The following is a 20,000-nucleotide window of genomic DNA, read 5'->3' on the forward strand; positions in this document are numbered from 1 at the left end:
CTTTTTCTATTCAGTTTTCGTTAGAGTGACAATCTACGAAAATAGGAAGTCATGCTAGGGTTTTATTGTGCTCTTTTTTTTAGGGGGAAGGGGGTCAAAATCACACAGCTAACCTTCAACCGAAAAATCATTTTTGTCATTATGTGAGTTTTTCCATTTCTCTCTTCTTCTTCGTATTCAACTTGACTGACATTTTTTGTTGGACTTTTTCTACACGTAAGCAAAGTCAAAGGTTGGCTCTCTATTTCATATCAACTAGTCAATGGGGAGGTAACTCTAAAATTAAACTCAGTACTTTTTTTCAGTACTATATAAATAAACTGTTAAAATGTACATAATACAAAAGATGTATAACGTATCGTAAAAATCAGATTAGTAGCAAATGAATGCAGTGACGTTTGTCTGTTATTTATTTATTTTTTTATTTATTACTTGTCAAAATTACTACAATAATATTGTGTATTAAAAGTTAAAAGGAAACTCTAAAGTATGGAGGTTTTTGTTCAACCTTTAACAGTTCTGCAATTATTTTGTCATTTTATTACCTGCGATTTATTATGCAAATTTCACTATTCTCTACCTTTCGAATTTCATCTTTGTTTTACTCGTGTATAAAATAAATGCACCTACTTGTTTCTATGTTTCTTTCAAATGGTTGTCCTGTGTTTTTTCTCTTCTTTTTTCTCTCTGTTATTTAGTGTGCGACGACTTGACTGTATCTTTGCTATGTCATTTTAATCTTTCCACAGCACGCGAGGTGAATAAACCCGAAACAATACAGTGACGTCACACGTGACTACTGTGATGAACAGAAACAAGGATGGATGGACGGACAGTGGTACAAAAAGTAAGAAAAAGTTATTTCTCTGATAAAAGGTATCGCGTGAATTGTAGGTTCACGGTATAGGTTTTTTCTCTCATTTTTGAAGATCATATATACAGTTGTCTATAATTGCTTACATCCACTTCCTTTGAACTATGGTGGATAGTTGTCTCATTGGACGTCCTACCACATCTCCTTATTTTCATATTGAAATGACAGCAACTTAACGACACACACAAACATAGCCTGCTAGTATATACGTACATGGGAGACTGAAAAATTCTGTGCTTATTGGTAAATGATAAAAAAAAACATTAAAACTTTAAGGTATGCTATGACTAAGCTTTAAATATAAGGTAGATAGGGAGTAGGAAACACACATATTTTTTTTTTTTTATTTGGCCTTAATGAAGAAGAAAAGCACACACACAATATATTAGAACTTGTACTAACATCCATTAAACGCTATGCTAATATATGTCTTTAAAAGAGAACCATTATTTTATTTTAATTTATTTTTTCTTCGTTTCAATCTTGGTTTTTGATTCTTTTTACATTAAATCTGTTTTTACTGTTGCAATAGTTTACAAATATTTTTAGTCCAAATACAATTCATTGATAATATATCCCCCCTTTTTTGTCCGGATATTTTTTTTTTTTTTTTTTGAAAAAGGGGGGGGGGCTGGAGGTTTAGTTAAATGCAGTGGGAAAATGTTTTGCCCAAAGTCCAATGGTTCACACTGATGTGTTTTTGTCCTTCTGTCTCTTTTTAATCGTCCGTGTCACGGGATGCTGCTTCACCCTTTACCGGTTCTGGTTTCACTTGCATAGCTTATATAGGTATAATGCATATGTATAGCCAGAGTCTTCACTGTGACACACATTCCCCTTTTTGAGGGGAAATAAATAACTTTTGTAATTGTCAATTAAGATACAAATGATATGTACCACTGTCGAATTATAAAACTACAAAAATCTTCGTGTTTTGTTTTTGTTTTGTTTGTATCGAAACTTTCAGGCGGCCAGGCCACTTTGAGCTCAGATCATCGGTTATTGATAATAAAATTAATGAAATATATTTTGCTGAAAAATATGGTATATTCGATAAGACATATTCGAGTTTTTGACTTGAAAGTGCGCAAATTGTACATGCAAATGGAAATAAAAGCGAAGACGCATCATACAGAACAGTTGTTCAGTGCCTCAGATCCACTGAATACAAAGTCGCTCTCTGAAAAGTTCCCAACGCTAGATTAAATAAAAAGATGTTTCAAATTCGTATTCTAGATATTGGGTTTGTTCATTCGACTCTTGAATGTTTGCGAAATTTCGCTCGGGTTGAATAAAAATGTTATTTGAAGTTTTAGTAAAAATCTGCAATTAAACAATGGCGCGTGAACTTTTTGTGTGTTTCCCTCTAGCTGGAAACAAACTTATTACGAGGAGGAACATGCTTCCAGTGAATAAAAACGGAAAGAAACCTAAAGAGAAATGATTTTTCTTCCTCTGTACAATTTTACGACGATAGAATATTTGTGTAATGAGAAAAACTCGTAAATTTTCTGTCAACATACCTGCGAAGACAATTCAGTCGGTTCTACTTTAACTATTAATATCTTTTTACTGTGTACATCGAAAAATACACAGTTTATCTAACATGCAAGATTAATGACTGTTGAGCAATTTGGTATGCTATATGTGAATGTTTTTGATAGAATTATACTATAAATTATCATAAAAGTCTTCGAAGAAGCACATAATCATTTTACCGAGATCGCGTAATGGATTTTACAAGTTATTTTTAAGGGTGTCTTCGTCGAGGTCCGCGTTCGTCTGTTATAAATAAACGAGGCCTGGAATGGCGTTATTTTCAAATCGTTATTCGTAGTATAAACTTCGTAAAGGATAATATTTTGAATCATTCAAAATGGCAGACGCAACAGCAGCACCAGCAGTAGCACCAGCTAAATCACCAAAGAAAAAGGCAGCAGCCAAGCCAAAGAAGCCTTCCGCACATCCTAAATACAGCGAGATGATTGGAAAAGCCATCGCCGCTTTGAAAGAACGTGGAGGTTCTTCAAGGCAAGCAATTCTGAAGTACATCATGGCCAACTTCAACGTCGGAAAAGATGCCAAGTCAGTAAATGCTCATTTAAAACTTGCACTCAGAGCCGGAGTTAAGAACAACAGTTTGAAGCAGTCCAAGGGAACTGGAGCATCCGGATCTTTCAGAATTGGAGAGGCTAAAGTAGTTAAAAAGAAGCCAGCAAAGGCAAAGAAAGCAGCCAAACCTAAGGCCGCCAAGCCTAAGAAGGCAAAGAGCACACCCAAGAAGAAGAAGCCAGCAGCAAAGAAACCAGCTGGAGAAAAAAAGGCTGCCAAACCAAAGGCAAAAAAACCAGCAGCAAAGAAAGCAGCCAAGCCAAAGAAGCCAGCAGCCAAGTCACCAGCAAAAAAGAAGGCAGCCAAACCAAAAGCCAAGAAGACCCCAAAGAAGAAGTAAACTGTTCCAGACTTCAGTCTGCAGAGGCTATTCAGCCACCAAAAGCCCTTTTAAGGGCTACCCAATTTATTCAAAAAGAATCTACAATTGTTGTACATTAGTTATCAAACTAAATCTAGCTGAGCCCTACCCTTTTCTTTACTTTTCTCTGAACTTTGCACTGGTCTCTGAAATATTTTTTGGGGTCACATTATTTCCATTGTTTGTTTTATTTCACTCCTTATGACTATACTATTTCTAACACCTAAGTATGCAGCTGGGTTTGTTTTTTTTTTTGGATATATTTTGTGTAGTTAGGCACCATTAAAGTTATATCAGTGTATTTTCACGCACTTATTTGAACTGAATATAACTTTTTCTATTCAGTTTTCGTTAGAGTGACAATCTACGAAAATAGGAAGTCATGCTAGGGTTTTATTGTGCTCTTTTTTTTAGGGGGAAGGGGGTCAAAATCACACAGCTAACCTTCAACCGAAAAATCATTTTTGTCATTATGTGAGTTTTTCCATTTCTCTCTTCTTCTTCGTATTCAACTTGACTGACATTTTTTGTTGGACTTTTTCTACACGTAAGCAAAGTCAAAGGTTGGCTCTCTATTTCATATCAACTAGTCAATGGGGAGGTAACTCTAAAATTAAACTCAGTACTTTTTTTCAGTACTATATAAATAAACTGTTAAAATGTACATAATACAAAAGATGTATAACGTATCGTAAAAATCAGATTAGTAGCAAATGAATGCAGTGACGTTTGTCTGTTATTTATTTATTTTTTTATTTATTACTTGTCAAAATTACTACAATAATATTGTGTATTAAAAGTTAAAAGGAAACTCTAAAGTATGGAGGTTTTTGTTCAACCTTTAACAGTTCTGCAATTATTTTGTCATTTTATTACCTGCGATTTATTATGCAAATTTCACTATTCTCTACCTTTCGAATTTCATCTTTGTTTTACTCGTGTATAAAATAAATGCACCTACTTGTTTCTATGTTTCTTTCAAATGGTTGTCCTGTGTTTTTTCTCTTCTTTTTTCTCTCTGTTATTTAGTGTGCGACGACTTGACTGTATCTTTGCTATGTCATTTTAATCTTTCCACAGCACGCGAGGTGAATAAACCCGAAACAATACAGTGACGTCACACGTGACTACTGTGATGAACAGAAACAAGGATGGATGGACGGACAGTGGTACAAAAAGTAAGAAAAAGTTATTTCTCTGATAAAAGGTATCGCGTGAATTGTAGGTTCACGGTATAGGTTTTTTCTCTCATTTTTGAAGATCATATATACAGTTGTCTATAATTGCTTACATCCACTTCCTTTGAACTATGGTGGATAGTTGTCTCATTGGACGTCCTACCACATCTCCTTATTTTCATATTGAAATGACAGCAACTTAACGACACACACAAACATAGCCTGCTAGTATATACGTACATGGGAGACTGAAAAATTCTGTGCTTATTGGTAAATGATAAAAAAAAACATTAAAACTTTAAGGTATGCTATGACTAAGCTTTAAATATAAGGTAGATAGGGAGTAGGAAACACACATATTTTTTTTTTTTTATTTGGCCTTAATGAAGAAGAAAAGCACACACACAATATATTAGAACTTGTACTAACATCCATTAAACGCTATGCTAATATATGTCTTTAAAAGAGAACCATTATTTTATTTTAATTTATTTTTTCTTCGTTTCAATCTTGGTTTTTGATTCTTTTTACATTAAATCTGTTTTTACTGTTGCAATAGTTTACAAATATTTTTAGTCCAAATACAATTCATTGATAATATATCCCCCCTTTTTTGTCCGGATATTTTTTTTTTTTTTTTTTGAAAAAGGGGGGGGGGCTGGAGGTTTAGTTAAATGCAGTGGGAAAATGTTTTGCCCAAAGTCCAATGGTTCACACTGATGTGTTTTTGTCCTTCTGTCTCTTTTTAATCGTCCGTGTCACGGGATGCTGCTTCACCCTTTACCGGTTCTGGTTTCACTTGCATAGCTTATATAGGTATAATGCATATGTATAGCCAGAGTCTTCACTGTGACACACATTCCCCTTTTTGAGGGGAAATAAATAACTTTTGTAATTGTCAATTAAGATACAAATGATATGTACCACTGTCGAATTATAAAACTACAAAAATCTTCGTGTTTTGTTTTTGTTTTGTTTGTATCGAAACTTTCAGGCGGCCAGGCCACTTTGAGCTCAGATCATCGGTTATTGATAATAAAATTAATGAAATATATTTTGCTGAAAAATATGGTATATTCGATAAGACATATTCGAGTTTTTGACTTGAAAGTGCGCAAATTGTACATGCAAATGGAAATAAAAGCGAAGACGCATCATACAGAACAGTTGTTCAGTGCCTCAGATCCACTGAATACAAAGTCGCTCTCTGAAAAGTTCCCAACGCTAGATTAAATAAAAAGATGTTTCAAATTCGTATTCTAGATATTGGGTTTGTTCATTCGACTCTTGAATGTTTGCGAAATTTCGCTCGGGTTGAATAAAAATGTTATTTGAAGTTTTAGTAAAAATCTGCAATTAAACAATGGCGCGTGAACTTTTTGTGTGTTTCCCTCTAGCTGGAAACAAACTTATTACGAGGAGGAACATGCTTCCAGTGAATAAAAACGGAAAGAAACCTAAAGAGAAATGATTTTTCTTCCTCTGTACAATTTTACGACGATAGAATATTTGTGTAATGAGAAAAACTCGTAAATTTTCTGTCAACATACCTGCGAAGACAATTCAGTCGGTTCTACTTTAACTATTAATATCTTTTTACTGTGTACATCGAAAAATACACAGTTTATCTAACATGCAAGATTAATGACTGTTGAGCAATTTGGTATGCTATATGTGAATGTTTTTGATAGAATTATACTATAAATTATCATAAAAGTCTTCGAAGAAGCACATAATCATTTTACCGAGATCGCGTAATGGATTTTACAAGTTATTTTTAAGGGTGTCTTCGTCGAGGTCCGCGTTCGTCTGTTATAAATAAACGAGGCCTGGAATGGCGTTATTTTCAAATCGTTATTCGTAGTATAAACTTCGTAAAGGATAATATTTTGAATCATTCAAAATGGCAGACGCAACAGCAGCACCAGCAGTAGCACCAGCTAAATCACCAAAGAAAAAGGCAGCAGCCAAGCCAAAGAAGCCTTCCGCACATCCTAAATACAGCGAGATGATTGGAAAAGCCATCGCCGCTTTGAAAGAACGTGGAGGTTCTTCAAGGCAAGCAATTCTGAAGTACATCATGGCCAACTTCAACGTCGGAAAAGATGCCAAGTCAGTAAATGCTCATTTAAAACTTGCACTCAGAGCCGGAGTTAAGAACAACAGTTTGAAGCAGTCCAAGGGAACTGGAGCATCCGGATCTTTCAGAATTGGAGAGGCTAAAGTAGTTAAAAAGAAGCCAGCAAAGGCAAAGAAAGCAGCCAAACCTAAGGCCGCCAAGCCTAAGAAGGCAAAGAGCACACCCAAGAAGAAGAAGCCAGCAGCAAAGAAACCAGCTGGAGAAAAAAAGGCTGCCAAACCAAAGGCAAAAAAACCAGCAGCAAAGAAAGCAGCCAAGCCAAAGAAGCCAGCAGCCAAGTCACCAGCAAAAAAGAAGGCAGCCAAACCAAAAGCCAAGAAGACCCCAAAGAAGAAGTAAACTGTTCCAGACTTCAGTCTGCAGAGGCTATTCAGCCACCAAAAGCCCTTTTAAGGGCTACCCAATTTATTCAAAAAGAATCTACAATTGTTGTACATTAGTTATCAAACTAAATCTAGCTGAGCCCTACCCTTTTCTTTACTTTTCTCTGAACTTTGCACTGGTCTCTGAAATATTTTTTGGGGTCACATTATTTCCATTGTTTGTTTTATTTCACTCCTTATGACTATACTATTTCTAACACCTAAGTATGCAGCTGGGTTTGTTTTTTTTTTTGGATATATTTTGTGTAGTTAGGCACCATTAAAGTTATATCAGTGTATTTTCACGCACTTATTTGAACTGAATATAACTTTTTCTATTCAGTTTTCGTTAGAGTGACAATCTACGAAAATAGGAAGTCATGCTAGGGTTTTATTGTGCTCTTTTTTTTAGGGGGAAGGGGGTCAAAATCACACAGCTAACCTTCAACCGAAAAATCATTTTTGTCATTATGTGAGTTTTTCCATTTCTCTCTTCTTCTTCGTATTCAACTTGACTGACATTTTTTGTTGGACTTTTTCTACACGTAAGCAAAGTCAAAGGTTGGCTCTCTATTTCATATCAACTAGTCAATGGGGAGGTAACTCTAAAATTAAACTCAGTACTTTTTTTCAGTACTATATAAATAAACTGTTAAAATGTACATAATACAAAAGATGTATAACGTATCGTAAAAATCAGATTAGTAGCAAATGAATGCAGTGACGTTTGTCTGTTATTTATTTATTTTTTTATTTATTACTTGTCAAAATTACTACAATAATATTGTGTATTAAAAGTTAAAAGGAAACTCTAAAGTATGGAGGTTTTTGTTCAACCTTTAACAGTTCTGCAATTATTTTGTCATTTTATTACCTGCGATTTATTATGCAAATTTCACTATTCTCTACCTTTCGAATTTCATCTTTGTTTTACTCGTGTATAAAATAAATGCACCTACTTGTTTCTATGTTTCTTTCAAATGGTTGTCCTGTGTTTTTTCTCTTCTTTTTTCTCTCTGTTATTTAGTGTGCGACGACTTGACTGTATCTTTGCTATGTCATTTTAATCTTTCCACAGCACGCGAGGTGAATAAACCCGAAACAATACAGTGACGTCACACGTGACTACTGTGATGAACAGAAACAAGGATGGATGGACGGACAGTGGTACAAAAAGTAAGAAAAAGTTATTTCTCTGATAAAAGGTATCGCGTGAATTGTAGGTTCACGGTATAGGTTTTTTCTCTCATTTTTGAAGATCATATATACAGTTGTCTATAATTGCTTACATCCACTTCCTTTGAACTATGGTGGATAGTTGTCTCATTGGACGTCCTACCACATCTCCTTATTTTCATATTGAAATGACAGCAACTTAACGACACACACAAACATAGCCTGCTAGTATATACGTACATGGGAGACTGAAAAATTCTGTGCTTATTGGTAAATGATAAAAAAAAACATTAAAACTTTAAGGTATGCTATGACTAAGCTTTAAATATAAGGTAGATAGGGAGTAGGAAACACACATATTTTTTTTTTTTTATTTGGCCTTAATGAAGAAGAAAAGCACACACACAATATATTAGAACTTGTACTAACATCCATTAAACGCTATGCTAATATATGTCTTTAAAAGAGAACCATTATTTTATTTTAATTTATTTTTTCTTCGTTTCAATCTTGGTTTTTGATTCTTTTTACATTAAATCTGTTTTTACTGTTGCAATAGTTTACAAATATTTTTAGTCCAAATACAATTCATTGATAATATATCCCCCCTTTTTTGTCCGGATATTTTTTTTTTTTTTTTTTGAAAAAGGGGGGGGGGGGCTGGAGGTTTAGTTAAATGCAGTGGGAAAATGTTTTGCCCAAAGTCCAATGGTTCACACTGATGTGTTTTTGTCCTTCTGTCTCTTTTTAATCGTCCGTGTCACGGGATGCTGCTTCACCCTTTACCGGTTCTGGTTTCACTTGCATAGCTTATATAGGTATAATGCATATGTATAGCCAGAGTCTTCACTGTGACACACATTCCCCTTTTTGAGGGGAAATAAATAACTTTTGTAATTGTCAATTAAGATACAAATGATATGTACCACTGTCGAATTATAAAACTACAAAAATCTTCGTGTTTTGTTTTTGTTTTGTTTGTATCGAAACTTTCAGGCGGCCAGGCCACTTTGAGCTCAGATCATCGGTTATTGATAATAAAATTAATGAAATATATTTTGCTGAAAAATATGGTATATTCGATAAGACATATTCGAGTTTTTGACTTGAAAGTGCGCAAATTGTACATGCAAATGGAAATAAAAGCGAAGACGCATCATACAGAACAGTTGTTCAGTGCCTCAGATCCACTGAATACAAAGTCGCTCTCTGAAAAGTTCCCAACGCTAGATTAAATAAAAAGATGTTTCAAATTCGTATTCTAGATATTGGGTTTGTTCATTCGACTCTTGAATGTTTGCGAAATTTCGCTCGGGTTGAATAAAAATGTTATTTGAAGTTTTAGTAAAAATCTGCAATTAAACAATGGCGCGTGAACTTTTTGTGTGTTTCCCTCTAGCTGGAAACAAACTTATTACGAGGAGGAACATGCTTCCAGTGAATAAAAACGGAAAGAAACCTAAAGAGAAATGATTTTTCTTCCTCTGTACAATTTTACGACGATAGAATATTTGTGTAATGAGAAAAACTCGTAAATTTTCTGTCAACATACCTGCGAAGACAATTCAGTCGGTTCTACTTTAACTATTAATATCTTTTTACTGTGTACATCGAAAAATACACAGTTTATCTAACATGCAAGATTAATGACTGTTGAGCAATTTGGTATGCTATATGTGAATGTTTTTGATAGAATTATACTATAAATTATCATAAAAGTCTTCGAAGAAGCACATAATCATTTTACCGAGATCGCGTAATGGATTTTACAAGTTATTTTTAAGGGTGTCTTCGTCGAGGTCCGCGTTCGTCTGTTATAAATAAACGAGGCCTGGAATGGCGTTATTTTCAAATCGTTATTCGTAGTATAAACTTCGTAAAGGATAATATTTTGAATCATTCAAAATGGCAGACGCAACAGCAGCACCAGCAGTAGCACCAGCTAAATCACCAAAGAAAAAGGCAGCAGCCAAGCCAAAGAAGCCTTCCGCACATCCTAAATACAGCGAGATGATTGGAAAAGCCATCGCCGCTTTGAAAGAACGTGGAGGTTCTTCAAGGCAAGCAATTCTGAAGTACATCATGGCCAACTTCAACGTCGGAAAAGATGCCAAGTCAGTAAATGCTCATTTAAAACTTGCACTCAGAGCCGGAGTTAAGAACAACAGTTTGAAGCAGTCCAAGGGAACTGGAGCATCCGGATCTTTCAGAATTGGAGAGGCTAAAGTAGTTAAAAAGAAGCCAGCAAAGGCAAAGAAAGCAGCCAAACCTAAGGCCGCCAAGCCTAAGAAGGCAAAGAGCACACCCAAGAAGAAGAAGCCAGCAGCAAAGAAACCAGCTGGAGAAAAAAAGGCTGCCAAACCAAAGGCAAAAAAACCAGCAGCAAAGAAAGCAGCCAAGCCAAAGAAGCCAGCAGCCAAGTCACCAGCAAAAAAGAAGGCAGCCAAACCAAAAGCCAAGAAGACCCCAAAGAAGAAGTAAACTGTTCCAGACTTCAGTCTGCAGAGGCTATTCAGCCACCAAAAGCCCTTTTAAGGGCTACCCAATTTATTCAAAAAGAATCTACAATTGTTGTACATTAGTTATCAAACTAAATCTAGCTGAGCCCTACCCTTTTCTTTACTTTTCTCTGAACTTTGCACTGGTCTCTGAAATATTTTTTGGGGTCACATTATTTCCATTGTTTGTTTTATTTCACTCCTTATGACTATACTATTTCTAACACCTAAGTATGCAGCTGGGTTTGTTTTTTTTTTTGGATATATTTTGTGTAGTTAGGCACCATTAAAGTTATATCAGTGTATTTTCACGCACTTATTTGAACTGAATATAACTTTTTCTATTCAGTTTTCGTTAGAGTGACAATCTACGAAAATAGGAAGTCATGCTAGGGTTTTATTGTGCTCTTTTTTTTAGGGGGAAGGGGGTCAAAATCACACAGCTAACCTTCAACCGAAAAATCATTTTTGTCATTATGTGAGTTTTTCCATTTCTCTCTTCTTCTTCGTATTCAACTTGACTGACATTTTTTGTTGGACTTTTTCTACACGTAAGCAAAGTCAAAGGTTGGCTCTCTATTTCATATCAACTAGTCAATGGGGAGGTAACTCTAAAATTAAACTCAGTACTTTTTTTCAGTACTATATAAATAAACTGTTAAAATGTACATAATACAAAAGATGTATAACGTATCGTAAAAATCAGATTAGTAGCAAATGAATGCAGTGACGTTTGTCTGTTATTTATTTATTTTTTTATTTATTACTTGTCAAAATTACTACAATAATATTGTGTATTAAAAGTTAAAAGGAAACTCTAAAGTATGGAGGTTTTTGTTCAACCTTTAACAGTTCTGCAATTATTTTGTCATTTTATTACCTGCGATTTATTATGCAAATTTCACTATTCTCTACCTTTCGAATTTCATCTTTGTTTTACTCGTGTATAAAATAAATGCACCTACTTGTTTCTATGTTTCTTTCAAATGGTTGTCCTGTGTTTTTTCTCTTCTTTTTTCTCTCTGTTATTTAGTGTGCGACGACTTGACTGTATCTTTGCTATGTCATTTTAATCTTTCCACAGCACGCGAGGTGAATAAACCCGAAACAATACAGTGACGTCACACGTGACTACTGTGATGAACAGAAACAAGGATGGATGGACGGACAGTGGTACAAAAAGTAAGAAAAAGTTATTTCTCTGATAAAAGGTATCGCGTGAATTGTAGGTTCACGGTATAGGTTTTTTCTCTCATTTTTGAAGATCATATATACAGTTGTCTATAATTGCTTACATCCACTTCCTTTGAACTATGGTGGATAGTTGTCTCATTGGACGTCCTACCACATCTCCTTATTTTCATATTGAAATGACAGCAACTTAACGACACACACAAACATAGCCTGCTAGTATATACGTACATGGGAGACTGAAAAATTCTGTGCTTATTGGTAAATGATAAAAAAAAACATTAAAACTTTAAGGTATGCTATGACTAAGCTTTAAATATAAGGTAGATAGGGAGTAGGAAACACACATATTTTTTTTTTTTTATTTGGCCTTAATGAAGAAGAAAAGCACACACACAATATATTAGAACTTGTACTAACATCCATTAAACGCTATGCTAATATATGTCTTTAAAAGAGAACCATTATTTTATTTTAATTTATTTTTTCTTCGTTTCAATCTTGGTTTTTGATTCTTTTTACATTAAATCTGTTTTTACTGTTGCAATAGTTTACAAATATTTTTAGTCCAAATACAATTCATTGATAATATATCCCCCCTTTTTTGTCCGGATATTTTTTTTTTTTTTTTTTGAAAAAGGGGGGGGGGGGGGCTGGAGGTTTAGTTAAATGCAGTGGGAAAATGTTTTGCCCAAAGTCCAATGGTTCACACTGATGTGTTTTTGTCCTTCTGTCTCTTTTTAATCGTCCGTGTCACGGGATGCTGCTTCACCCTTTACCGGTTCTGGTTTCACTTGCATAGCTTATATAGGTATAATGCATATGTATAGCCAGAGTCTTCACTGTGACACACATTCCCCTTTTTGAGGGGAAATAAATAACTTTTGTAATTGTCAATTAAGATACAAATGATATGTACCACTGTCGAATTATAAAACTACAAAAATCTTCGTGTTTTGTTTTTGTTTTGTTTGTATCGAAACTTTCAGGCGGCCAGGCCACTTTGAGCTCAGATCATCGGTTATTGATAATAAAATTAATGAAATATATTTTGCTGAAAAATATGGTATATTCGATAAGACATATTCGAGTTTTTGACTTGAAAGTGCGCAAATTGTACATGCAAATGGAAATAAAAGCGAAGACGCATCATACAGAACAGTTGTTCAGTGCCTCAGATCCACTGAATACAAAGTCGCTCTCTGAAAAGTTCCCAACGCTAGATTAAATAAAAAGATGTTTCAAATTCGTATTCTAGATATTGGGTTTGTTCATTCGACTCTTGAATGTTTGCGAAATTTCGCTCGGGTTGAATAAAAATGTTATTTGAAGTTTTAGTAAAAATCTGCAATTAAACAATGGCGCGTGAACTTTTTGTGTGTTTCCCTCTAGCTGGAAACAAACTTATTACGAGGAGGAACATGCTTCCAGTGAATAAAAACGGAAAGAAACCTAAAGAGAAATGATTTTTCTTCCTCTGTACAATTTTACGACGATAGAATATTTGTGTAATGAGAAAAACTCGTAAATTTTCTGTCAACATACCTGCGAAGACAATTCAGTCGGTTCTACTTTAACTATTAATATCTTTTTACTGTGTACATCGAAAAATACACAGTTTATCTAACATGCAAGATTAATGACTGTTGAGCAATTTGGTATGCTATATGTGAATGTTTTTGATAGAATTATACTATAAATTATCATAAAAGTCTTCGAAGAAGCACATAATCATTTTACCGAGATCGCGTAATGGATTTTACAAGTTATTTTTAAGGGTGTCTTCGTCGAGGTCCGCGTTCGTCTGTTATAAATAAACGAGGCCTGGAATGGCGTTATTTTCAAATCGTTATTCGTAGTATAAACTTCGTAAAGGATAATATTTTGAATCATTCAAAATGGCAGACGCAACAGCAGCACCAGCAGTAGCACCAGCTAAATCACCAAAGAAAAAGGCAGCAGCCAAGCCAAAGAAGCCTTCCGCACATCCTAAATACAGCGAGATGATTGGAAAAGCCATCGCCGCTTTGAAAGAACGTGGAGGTTCTTCAAGGCAAGCAATTCTGAAGTACATCATGGCCAACTTCAACGTCGGAAAAGATGCCAAGTCAGTAAATGCTCATTTAAAACTTGCACTCAGAGCCGGAGTTAAGAACAACAGTTTGAAGCAGTCCAAGGGAACTGGAGCATCCGGATCTTTCAGAATTGGAGAGGCTAAAGTAGTTAAAAAGAAGCCAGCAAAGGCAAAGAAAGCAGCCAAACCTAAGGCCGCCAAGCCTAAGAAGGCAAAGAGCACACCCAAGAAGAAGAAGCCAGCAGCAAAGAAACCAGCTGGAGAAAAAAAGGCTGCCAAACCAAAGGCAAAAAAACCAGCAGCAAAGAAAGCAGCCAAGCCAAAGAAGCCAGCAGCCAAGTCACCAGCAAAAAAGAAGGCAGCCAAACCAAAAGCCAAGAAGACCCCAAAGAAGAAGTAAACTGTTCCAGACTTCAGTCTGCAGAGGCTATTCAGCCACCAAAAGCCCTTTTAAGGGCTACCCAATTTATTCAAAAAGAATCTACAATTGTTGTACATTAGTTATCAAACTAAATCTAGCTGAGCCCTACCCTTTTCTTTACTTTTCTCTGAACTTTGCACTGGTCTCTGAAATATTTTTTGGGGTCACATTATTTCCATTGTTTGTTTTATTTCACTCCTTATGACTATACTATTTCTAACACCTAAGTATGCAGCTGGGTTTGTTTTTTTTTTTGGATATATTTTGTGTAGTTAGGCACCATTAAAGTTATATCAGTGTATTTTCACGCACTTATTTGAACTGAATATAACTTTTTCTATTCAGTTTTCGTTAGAGTGACAATCTACGAAAATAGGAAGTCATGCTAGGGTTTTATTGTGCTCTTTTTTTTAGGGGGAAGGGGGTCAAAATCACACAGCTAACCTTCAACCGAAAAATCATTTTTGTCATTATGTGAGTTTTTCCATTTCTCTCTTCTTCTTCGTATTCAACTTGACTGACATTTTTTGTTGGACTTTTTCTACACGTAAGCAAAGTCAAAGGTTGGCTCTCTATTTCATATCAACTAGTCAATGGGGAGGTAACTCTAAAATTAAACTCAGTACTTTTTTTCAGTACTATATAAATAAACTGTTAAAATGTACATAATACAAAAGATGTATAACGTATCGTAAAAATCAGATTAGTAGCAAATGAATGCAGTGACGTTTGTCTGTTATTTATTTATTTTTTTATTTATTACTTGTCAAAATTACTACAATAATATTGTGTATTAAAAGTTAAAAGGAAACTCTAAAGTATGGAGGTTTTTGTTCAACCTTTAACAGTTCTGCAATTATTTTGTCATTTTATTACCTGCGATTTATTATGCAAATTTCACTATTCTCTACCTTTCGAATTTCATCTTTGTTTTACTCGTGTATAAAATAAATGCACCTACTTGTTTCTATGTTTCTTTCAAATGGTTGTCCTGTGTTTTTTCTCTTCTTTTTTCTCTCTGTTATTTAGTGTGCGACGACTTGACTGTATCTTTGCTATGTCATTTTAATCTTTCCACAGCACGCGAGGTGAATAAACCCGAAACAATACAGTGACGTCACACGTGACTACTGTGATGAACAGAAACAAGGATGGATGGACGGACAGTGGTACAAAAAGTAAGAAAAAGTTATTTCTCTGATAAAAGGTATCGCGTGAATTGTAGGTTCACGGTATAGGTTTTTTCTCTCATTTTTGAAGATCATATATACAGTTGTCTATAATTGCTTACATCCACTTCCTTTGAACTATGGTGGATAGTTGTCTCATTGGACGTCCTACCACATCTCCTTATTTTCATATTGAAATGACAGCAACTTAACGACACACACAAACATAGCCTGCTAGTATATACGTACATGGGAGACTGAAAAATTCTGTGCTTATTGGTAAATGATAAAAAAAAACATTAAAACTTTAAGGTATGCTATGACTAAGCTTTAAATATAAGGTAGATAGGGAGTAGGAAACACACATATTTTTTTTTTTTTATTTGGCCTTAATGAAGAAGAAAAGCACACACACAATATATTAGAACTTGTACTAACATCCATTAAACGCTATGCTAATATATGTCTTTAAAAGAGAACCATTATTTTATTTTAATTTATTTTTTCTTCGTTTCAATCTTGGTTTTTGATTCTTTTTACATTAAATCTGTTTTTACTGTTGCAATAGTTTACAAATATTTTTAGTCCAAATACAATTCATTGATAATATATCCCCCCTTTTTTGTCCGGATATTTTTTTTTTTTTTTTTTGAAAAAGGGGGGGGGGGGGGGCTGGAGGTTTAGTTAAATGCAGTGGGAAAATGTTTTGCCCAAAGTCCAATGGTTCACACTGATGTGTTTTTGTCCTTCTGTCTCTTTTTAATCGTCCGTGTCACGGGATGCTGCTTCACCCTTTACCGGTTCTGGTTTCACTTGCATAGCTTATATAGGTATAATGCATATGTATAGCCAGAGTCTTCACTGTGACACACATTCCCCTTTTTGAGGGGAAATAAATAACTTTTGTAATTGTCAATTAAGATACAAATGATATGTACCACTGTCGAATTATAAAACTACAAAAATCTTCGTGTTTTGTTTTTGTTTTGTTTGTATCGAAACTTTCAGGCGGCCAGGCCACTTTGAGCTCAGATCATCGGTTATTGATAATAAAATTAATGAAATATATTTTGCTGAAAAATATGGTATATTCGATAAGACATATTCGAGTTTTTGACTTGAAAGTGCGCAAATTGTACATGCAAATGGAAATAAAAGCGAAGACGCATCATACAGAACAGTTGTTCAGTGCCTCAGATCCACTGAATACAAAGTCGCTCTCTGAAAAGTTCCCAACGCTAGATTAAATAAAAAGATGTTTCAAATTCGTATTCTAGATATTGGGTTTGTTCATTCGACTCTTGAATGTTTGCGAAATTTCGCTCGGGTTGAATAAAAATGTTATTTGAAGTTTTAGTAAAAATCTGCAATTAAACAATGGCGCGTGAACTTTTTGTGTGTTTCCCTCTAGCTGGAAACAAACTTATTACGAGGAGGAACATGCTTCCAGTGAATAAAAACGGAAAGAAACCTAAAGAGAAATGATTTTTCTTCCTCTGTACAATTTTACGACGATAGAATATTTGTGTAATGAGAAAAACTCGTAAATTTTCTGTCAACATACCTGCGAAGACAATTCAGTCGGTTCTACTTTAACTATTAATATCTTTTTACTGTGTACATCGAAAAATACACAGTTTATCTAACATGCAAGATTAATGACTGTTGAGCAATTTGGTATGCTATATGTGAATGTTTTTGATAGAATTATACTATAAATTATCATAAAAGTCTTCGAAGAAGCACATAATCATTTTACCGAGATCGCGTAATGGATTTTACAAGTTATTTTTAAGGGTGTCTTCGTCGAGGTCCGCGTTCGTCTGTTATAAATAAACGAGGCCTGGAATGGCGTTATTTTCAAATCGTTATTCGTAGTATAAACTTCGTAAAGGATAATATTTTGAATCATTCAAAATGGCAGACGCAACAGCAGCACCAGCAGTAGCACCAGCTAAATCACCAAAGAAAAAGGCAGCAGCCAAGCCAAAGAAGCCTTCCGCACATCCTAAATACAGCGAGATGATTGGAAAAAGCCATCGCCGCTTTGAAAGAACGTGGAGGTTCTTCAAGGCAAGCAATTCTGAAGTACATCATGGCCAACTTCAACGTCGGAAAAGATGCCAAGTCAGTAAATGCTCATTTAAAACTTGCACTCAGAGCCGGAGTTAAGAACAACAGTTTGAAGCAGTCCAAGGGAACTGGAGCATCCGGATCTTTCAGAATTGGAGAGGCTAAAGTAGTTAAAAAGAAGCCAGCAAAGGCAAAGAAAGCAGCCAAACCTAAGGCCGCCAAGCCTAAGAAGGCAAAGAGCACACCCAAGAAGAAGAAGCCAGCAGCAAAGAAACCAGCTGGAGAAAAAAAGGCTGCCAAACCAAAGGCAAAAAAACCAGCAGCAAGAAAGCAGCCAAGCCAAAGAAGCCAGCAGCCAAGTCACCAGCAAAAAAGAAGGCAGCCAAACCAAAAGCCAAGAAGACCCCAAAGAAGAAGTAAACTGTTCCAGACTTCAGTCTGCAGAGGCTATTCAGCCACCAAAAGCCCTTTTAAGGGCTACCCAATTTATTCAAAAAGAATCTACAATTGTTGTACATTAGTTATCAAACTAAATCTAGCTGAGCCCTACCCTTTTCTTTACTTTTCTCTGAACTTTGCACTGGTCTCTGAAATATTTTTTGGGGTCACATTATTTCCATTGTTTGTTTTATTTCACTCCTTATGACTATACTATTTCTAACACCTAAGTATGCAGCTGGGTTTGTTTTTTTTTTTGGATATATTTTGTGTAGTTAGGCACCATTAAAGTTATATCAGTGTATTTTCACGCACTTATTTGAACTGAATATAACTTTTTCTATTCAGTTTTCGTTAGAGTGACAATCTACGAAAATAGGAAGTCATGCTAGGGTTTTATTGTGCTCTTTTTTTTAGGGGGAAGGGGGTCAAAATCACACAGCTAACCTTCAACCGAAAAATCATTTTTGTCATTATGTGAGTTTTTCCATTCTCTCTTCTTCTTCGTATTCAACTTGACTGACATTTTTTGTTGGACTTTTTCTACACGTAAGCAAAGTCAAAGGTTGGCTCTCTATTTCATATCAACTAGTCAATGGGGAGGTAACTCTAAAATTAAACTCAGTACTTTTTTTCAGTACTATATAAATAAACTGTTAAATGTACATAATACAAAAGATGTATAACGTATCGTAAAAATCAGATTAGTAGCAAATGAATGCAGTGACGTTTGTCTGTTATTTATTTATTTTTTTATTTATTACTTGTCAAAATTACTACAATAATATTGTGTATTAAAAGTTAAAAGGAAACTCTAAAGTATGGAGGTTTTTGTTCAACCTTTAACAGTTCTGCAATTATTTTGTCATTTTATTACCTGCGATTTATTATGCAAATTTCACTATTCTCTACCTTTCGAATTTCATCTTTTGTTTTACTCGTGTATAAAATAAATGCACCTACTTGTTTCTATGTTTCTTTCAAATGGTTGTCCTGTGTTTTTTCTCTTCTTTTTTCTCTCTGTTATTTAGTGTGCGACGACTTGACTGTATCTTTGCTATGTCATTTTAATCTTTCCACAGCACGCGAGGTGAATAAACCCGAAACAATACAGTGACGTCACACGTGACTACTGTGATGAACAGAAACAAGGATGGATGGACGGACAGTGGTACAAAAAGTAAGAAAAAGTTATTTCTCTGATAAAAGGTATCGCGTGAATTGTAGGTTCACGGTATAGGTTTTTTCTCTCATTTTTGAAGATCATATATACAGTTGTCTATAATTGCTTACATCCACTTCCTTTGAACTATGGTGGATAGTTGTCTCATTGGACGTCCTACCACATCTCCTTATTTTCATATTGAAATGACAGCAACTTAACGACACACACAAACATAGCCTGCTAGTATATACGTACATGGGAGACTGAAAAATTCTGTGCTTATTGGTAAATGATAAAAAAAAACATTAAAACTTTAAGGTATGCTATGACTAAGCTTTAAATATAAGGTAGATAGGGAGTAGGAAACACACATATTTTTTTTTTTTTATTTGGCCTTAATGAAGAAGAAAAGCACACACACAATATATTAGAACTTGTACTAACATCCATTAAACGCTATGCTAATATATGTCTTTAAAAGAGAACCATTATTTTATTTTAATTTATTTTTTCTTCGTTTCAATCTTGGTTTTTGATTCTTTTTACATTAAATCTGTTTTTACTGTTGCAATAGTTTACAAATATTTTTAGTCCAAATACAATTCATTGATAATATATCCCCCCTTTTTTGTCCGGATATTTTTTTTTTTTTTTTTTGAAAAAGGGGGGGGGGGGCTGGAGGTTTAGTTAAATGCAGTGGGAAAATGTTTTGCCCAAGTCCAATGGTTCACACTGATGTGTTTTTGTCCTTCTGTCTCTTTTTAATCG

The 20,000-nt window shown here is 34.8% G+C and overlaps 5 protein-coding genes across 5 annotated transcripts; all 5 read left to right on the forward strand.

The window, feature by feature from the left end:
* Nucleotides 1–2,750: 2,750 nt before the first annotated feature.
* On the forward strand, nucleotides 2,751–3,405 carry LOC139509016 (histone H1-delta-like). The gene has a single exon (XM_071296049.1). The coding sequence runs from the start codon at nucleotides 2,751–2,753 to the stop codon at nucleotides 3,324–3,326; it is 576 nt and encodes a 191-aa protein (XP_071152150.1). The 3' UTR covers nucleotides 3,327–3,405.
* Nucleotides 3,406–6,428: 3,023 nt separating this feature from the next.
* LOC139509017 (histone H1-delta-like) lies at nucleotides 6,429–7,082 on the forward strand. The gene has a single exon (XM_071296050.1). It carries the CDS (start codon nucleotides 6,429–6,431, stop codon nucleotides 7,002–7,004), a length of 576 nt encoding a protein of 191 aa, XP_071152151.1. The 3' UTR covers nucleotides 7,005–7,082.
* A 3,026-nt stretch (nucleotides 7,083–10,108) lies between these two features.
* On the forward strand, nucleotides 10,109–10,762 carry LOC139509018 (histone H1-delta-like). Its single transcript, XM_071296051.1, has one exon. It carries the CDS (start codon nucleotides 10,109–10,111, stop codon nucleotides 10,682–10,684), a length of 576 nt encoding a protein of 191 aa, XP_071152152.1. The 3' UTR covers nucleotides 10,685–10,762.
* Nucleotides 10,763–13,790: 3,028 nt separating this feature from the next.
* Nucleotides 13,791–14,444, forward strand: LOC139509020 (histone H1-delta-like). The gene has a single exon (XM_071296052.1). The coding sequence runs from the start codon at nucleotides 13,791–13,793 to the stop codon at nucleotides 14,364–14,366; it is 576 nt and encodes a 191-aa protein (XP_071152153.1). The 3' UTR covers nucleotides 14,367–14,444.
* Nucleotides 14,445–17,651: 3,207 nt separating this feature from the next.
* Nucleotides 17,652–18,045, forward strand: LOC139509021 (histone H1-like; the record flags this gene model as incomplete). The annotated part of the gene is made up of 1 exon (XM_071296053.1): nucleotides 17,652–18,045. A coding segment is annotated over exon 1 (394 nt), but the record flags the coding sequence as incomplete, so codon positions are not given.
* Between the last annotated feature and the right edge of the window lie 1,955 nt (nucleotides 18,046–20,000).

Source organism: Mytilus edulis, unplaced genomic scaffold, assembly GCF_963676685.1.
Source record: "Mytilus edulis unplaced genomic scaffold, xbMytEdul2.2 SCAFFOLD_1911, whole genome shotgun sequence".
Lineage (NCBI taxonomy): Eukaryota > Metazoa > Mollusca > Bivalvia > Mytilida > Mytilidae > Mytilus > Mytilus edulis.

Coding starts and splice junctions, on each gene's coding strand:
- LOC139509016 (XM_071296049.1), top strand. CDS start 2,751: ATGGCAGACGCAACAGCAGCACCAGCAGTAGCACCAGCTAAATCACCA.
- LOC139509017 (XM_071296050.1), top strand. CDS start 6,429: ATGGCAGACGCAACAGCAGCACCAGCAGTAGCACCAGCTAAATCACCA.
- LOC139509018 (XM_071296051.1), top strand. CDS start 10,109: ATGGCAGACGCAACAGCAGCACCAGCAGTAGCACCAGCTAAATCACCA.
- LOC139509020 (XM_071296052.1), top strand. CDS start 13,791: ATGGCAGACGCAACAGCAGCACCAGCAGTAGCACCAGCTAAATCACCA.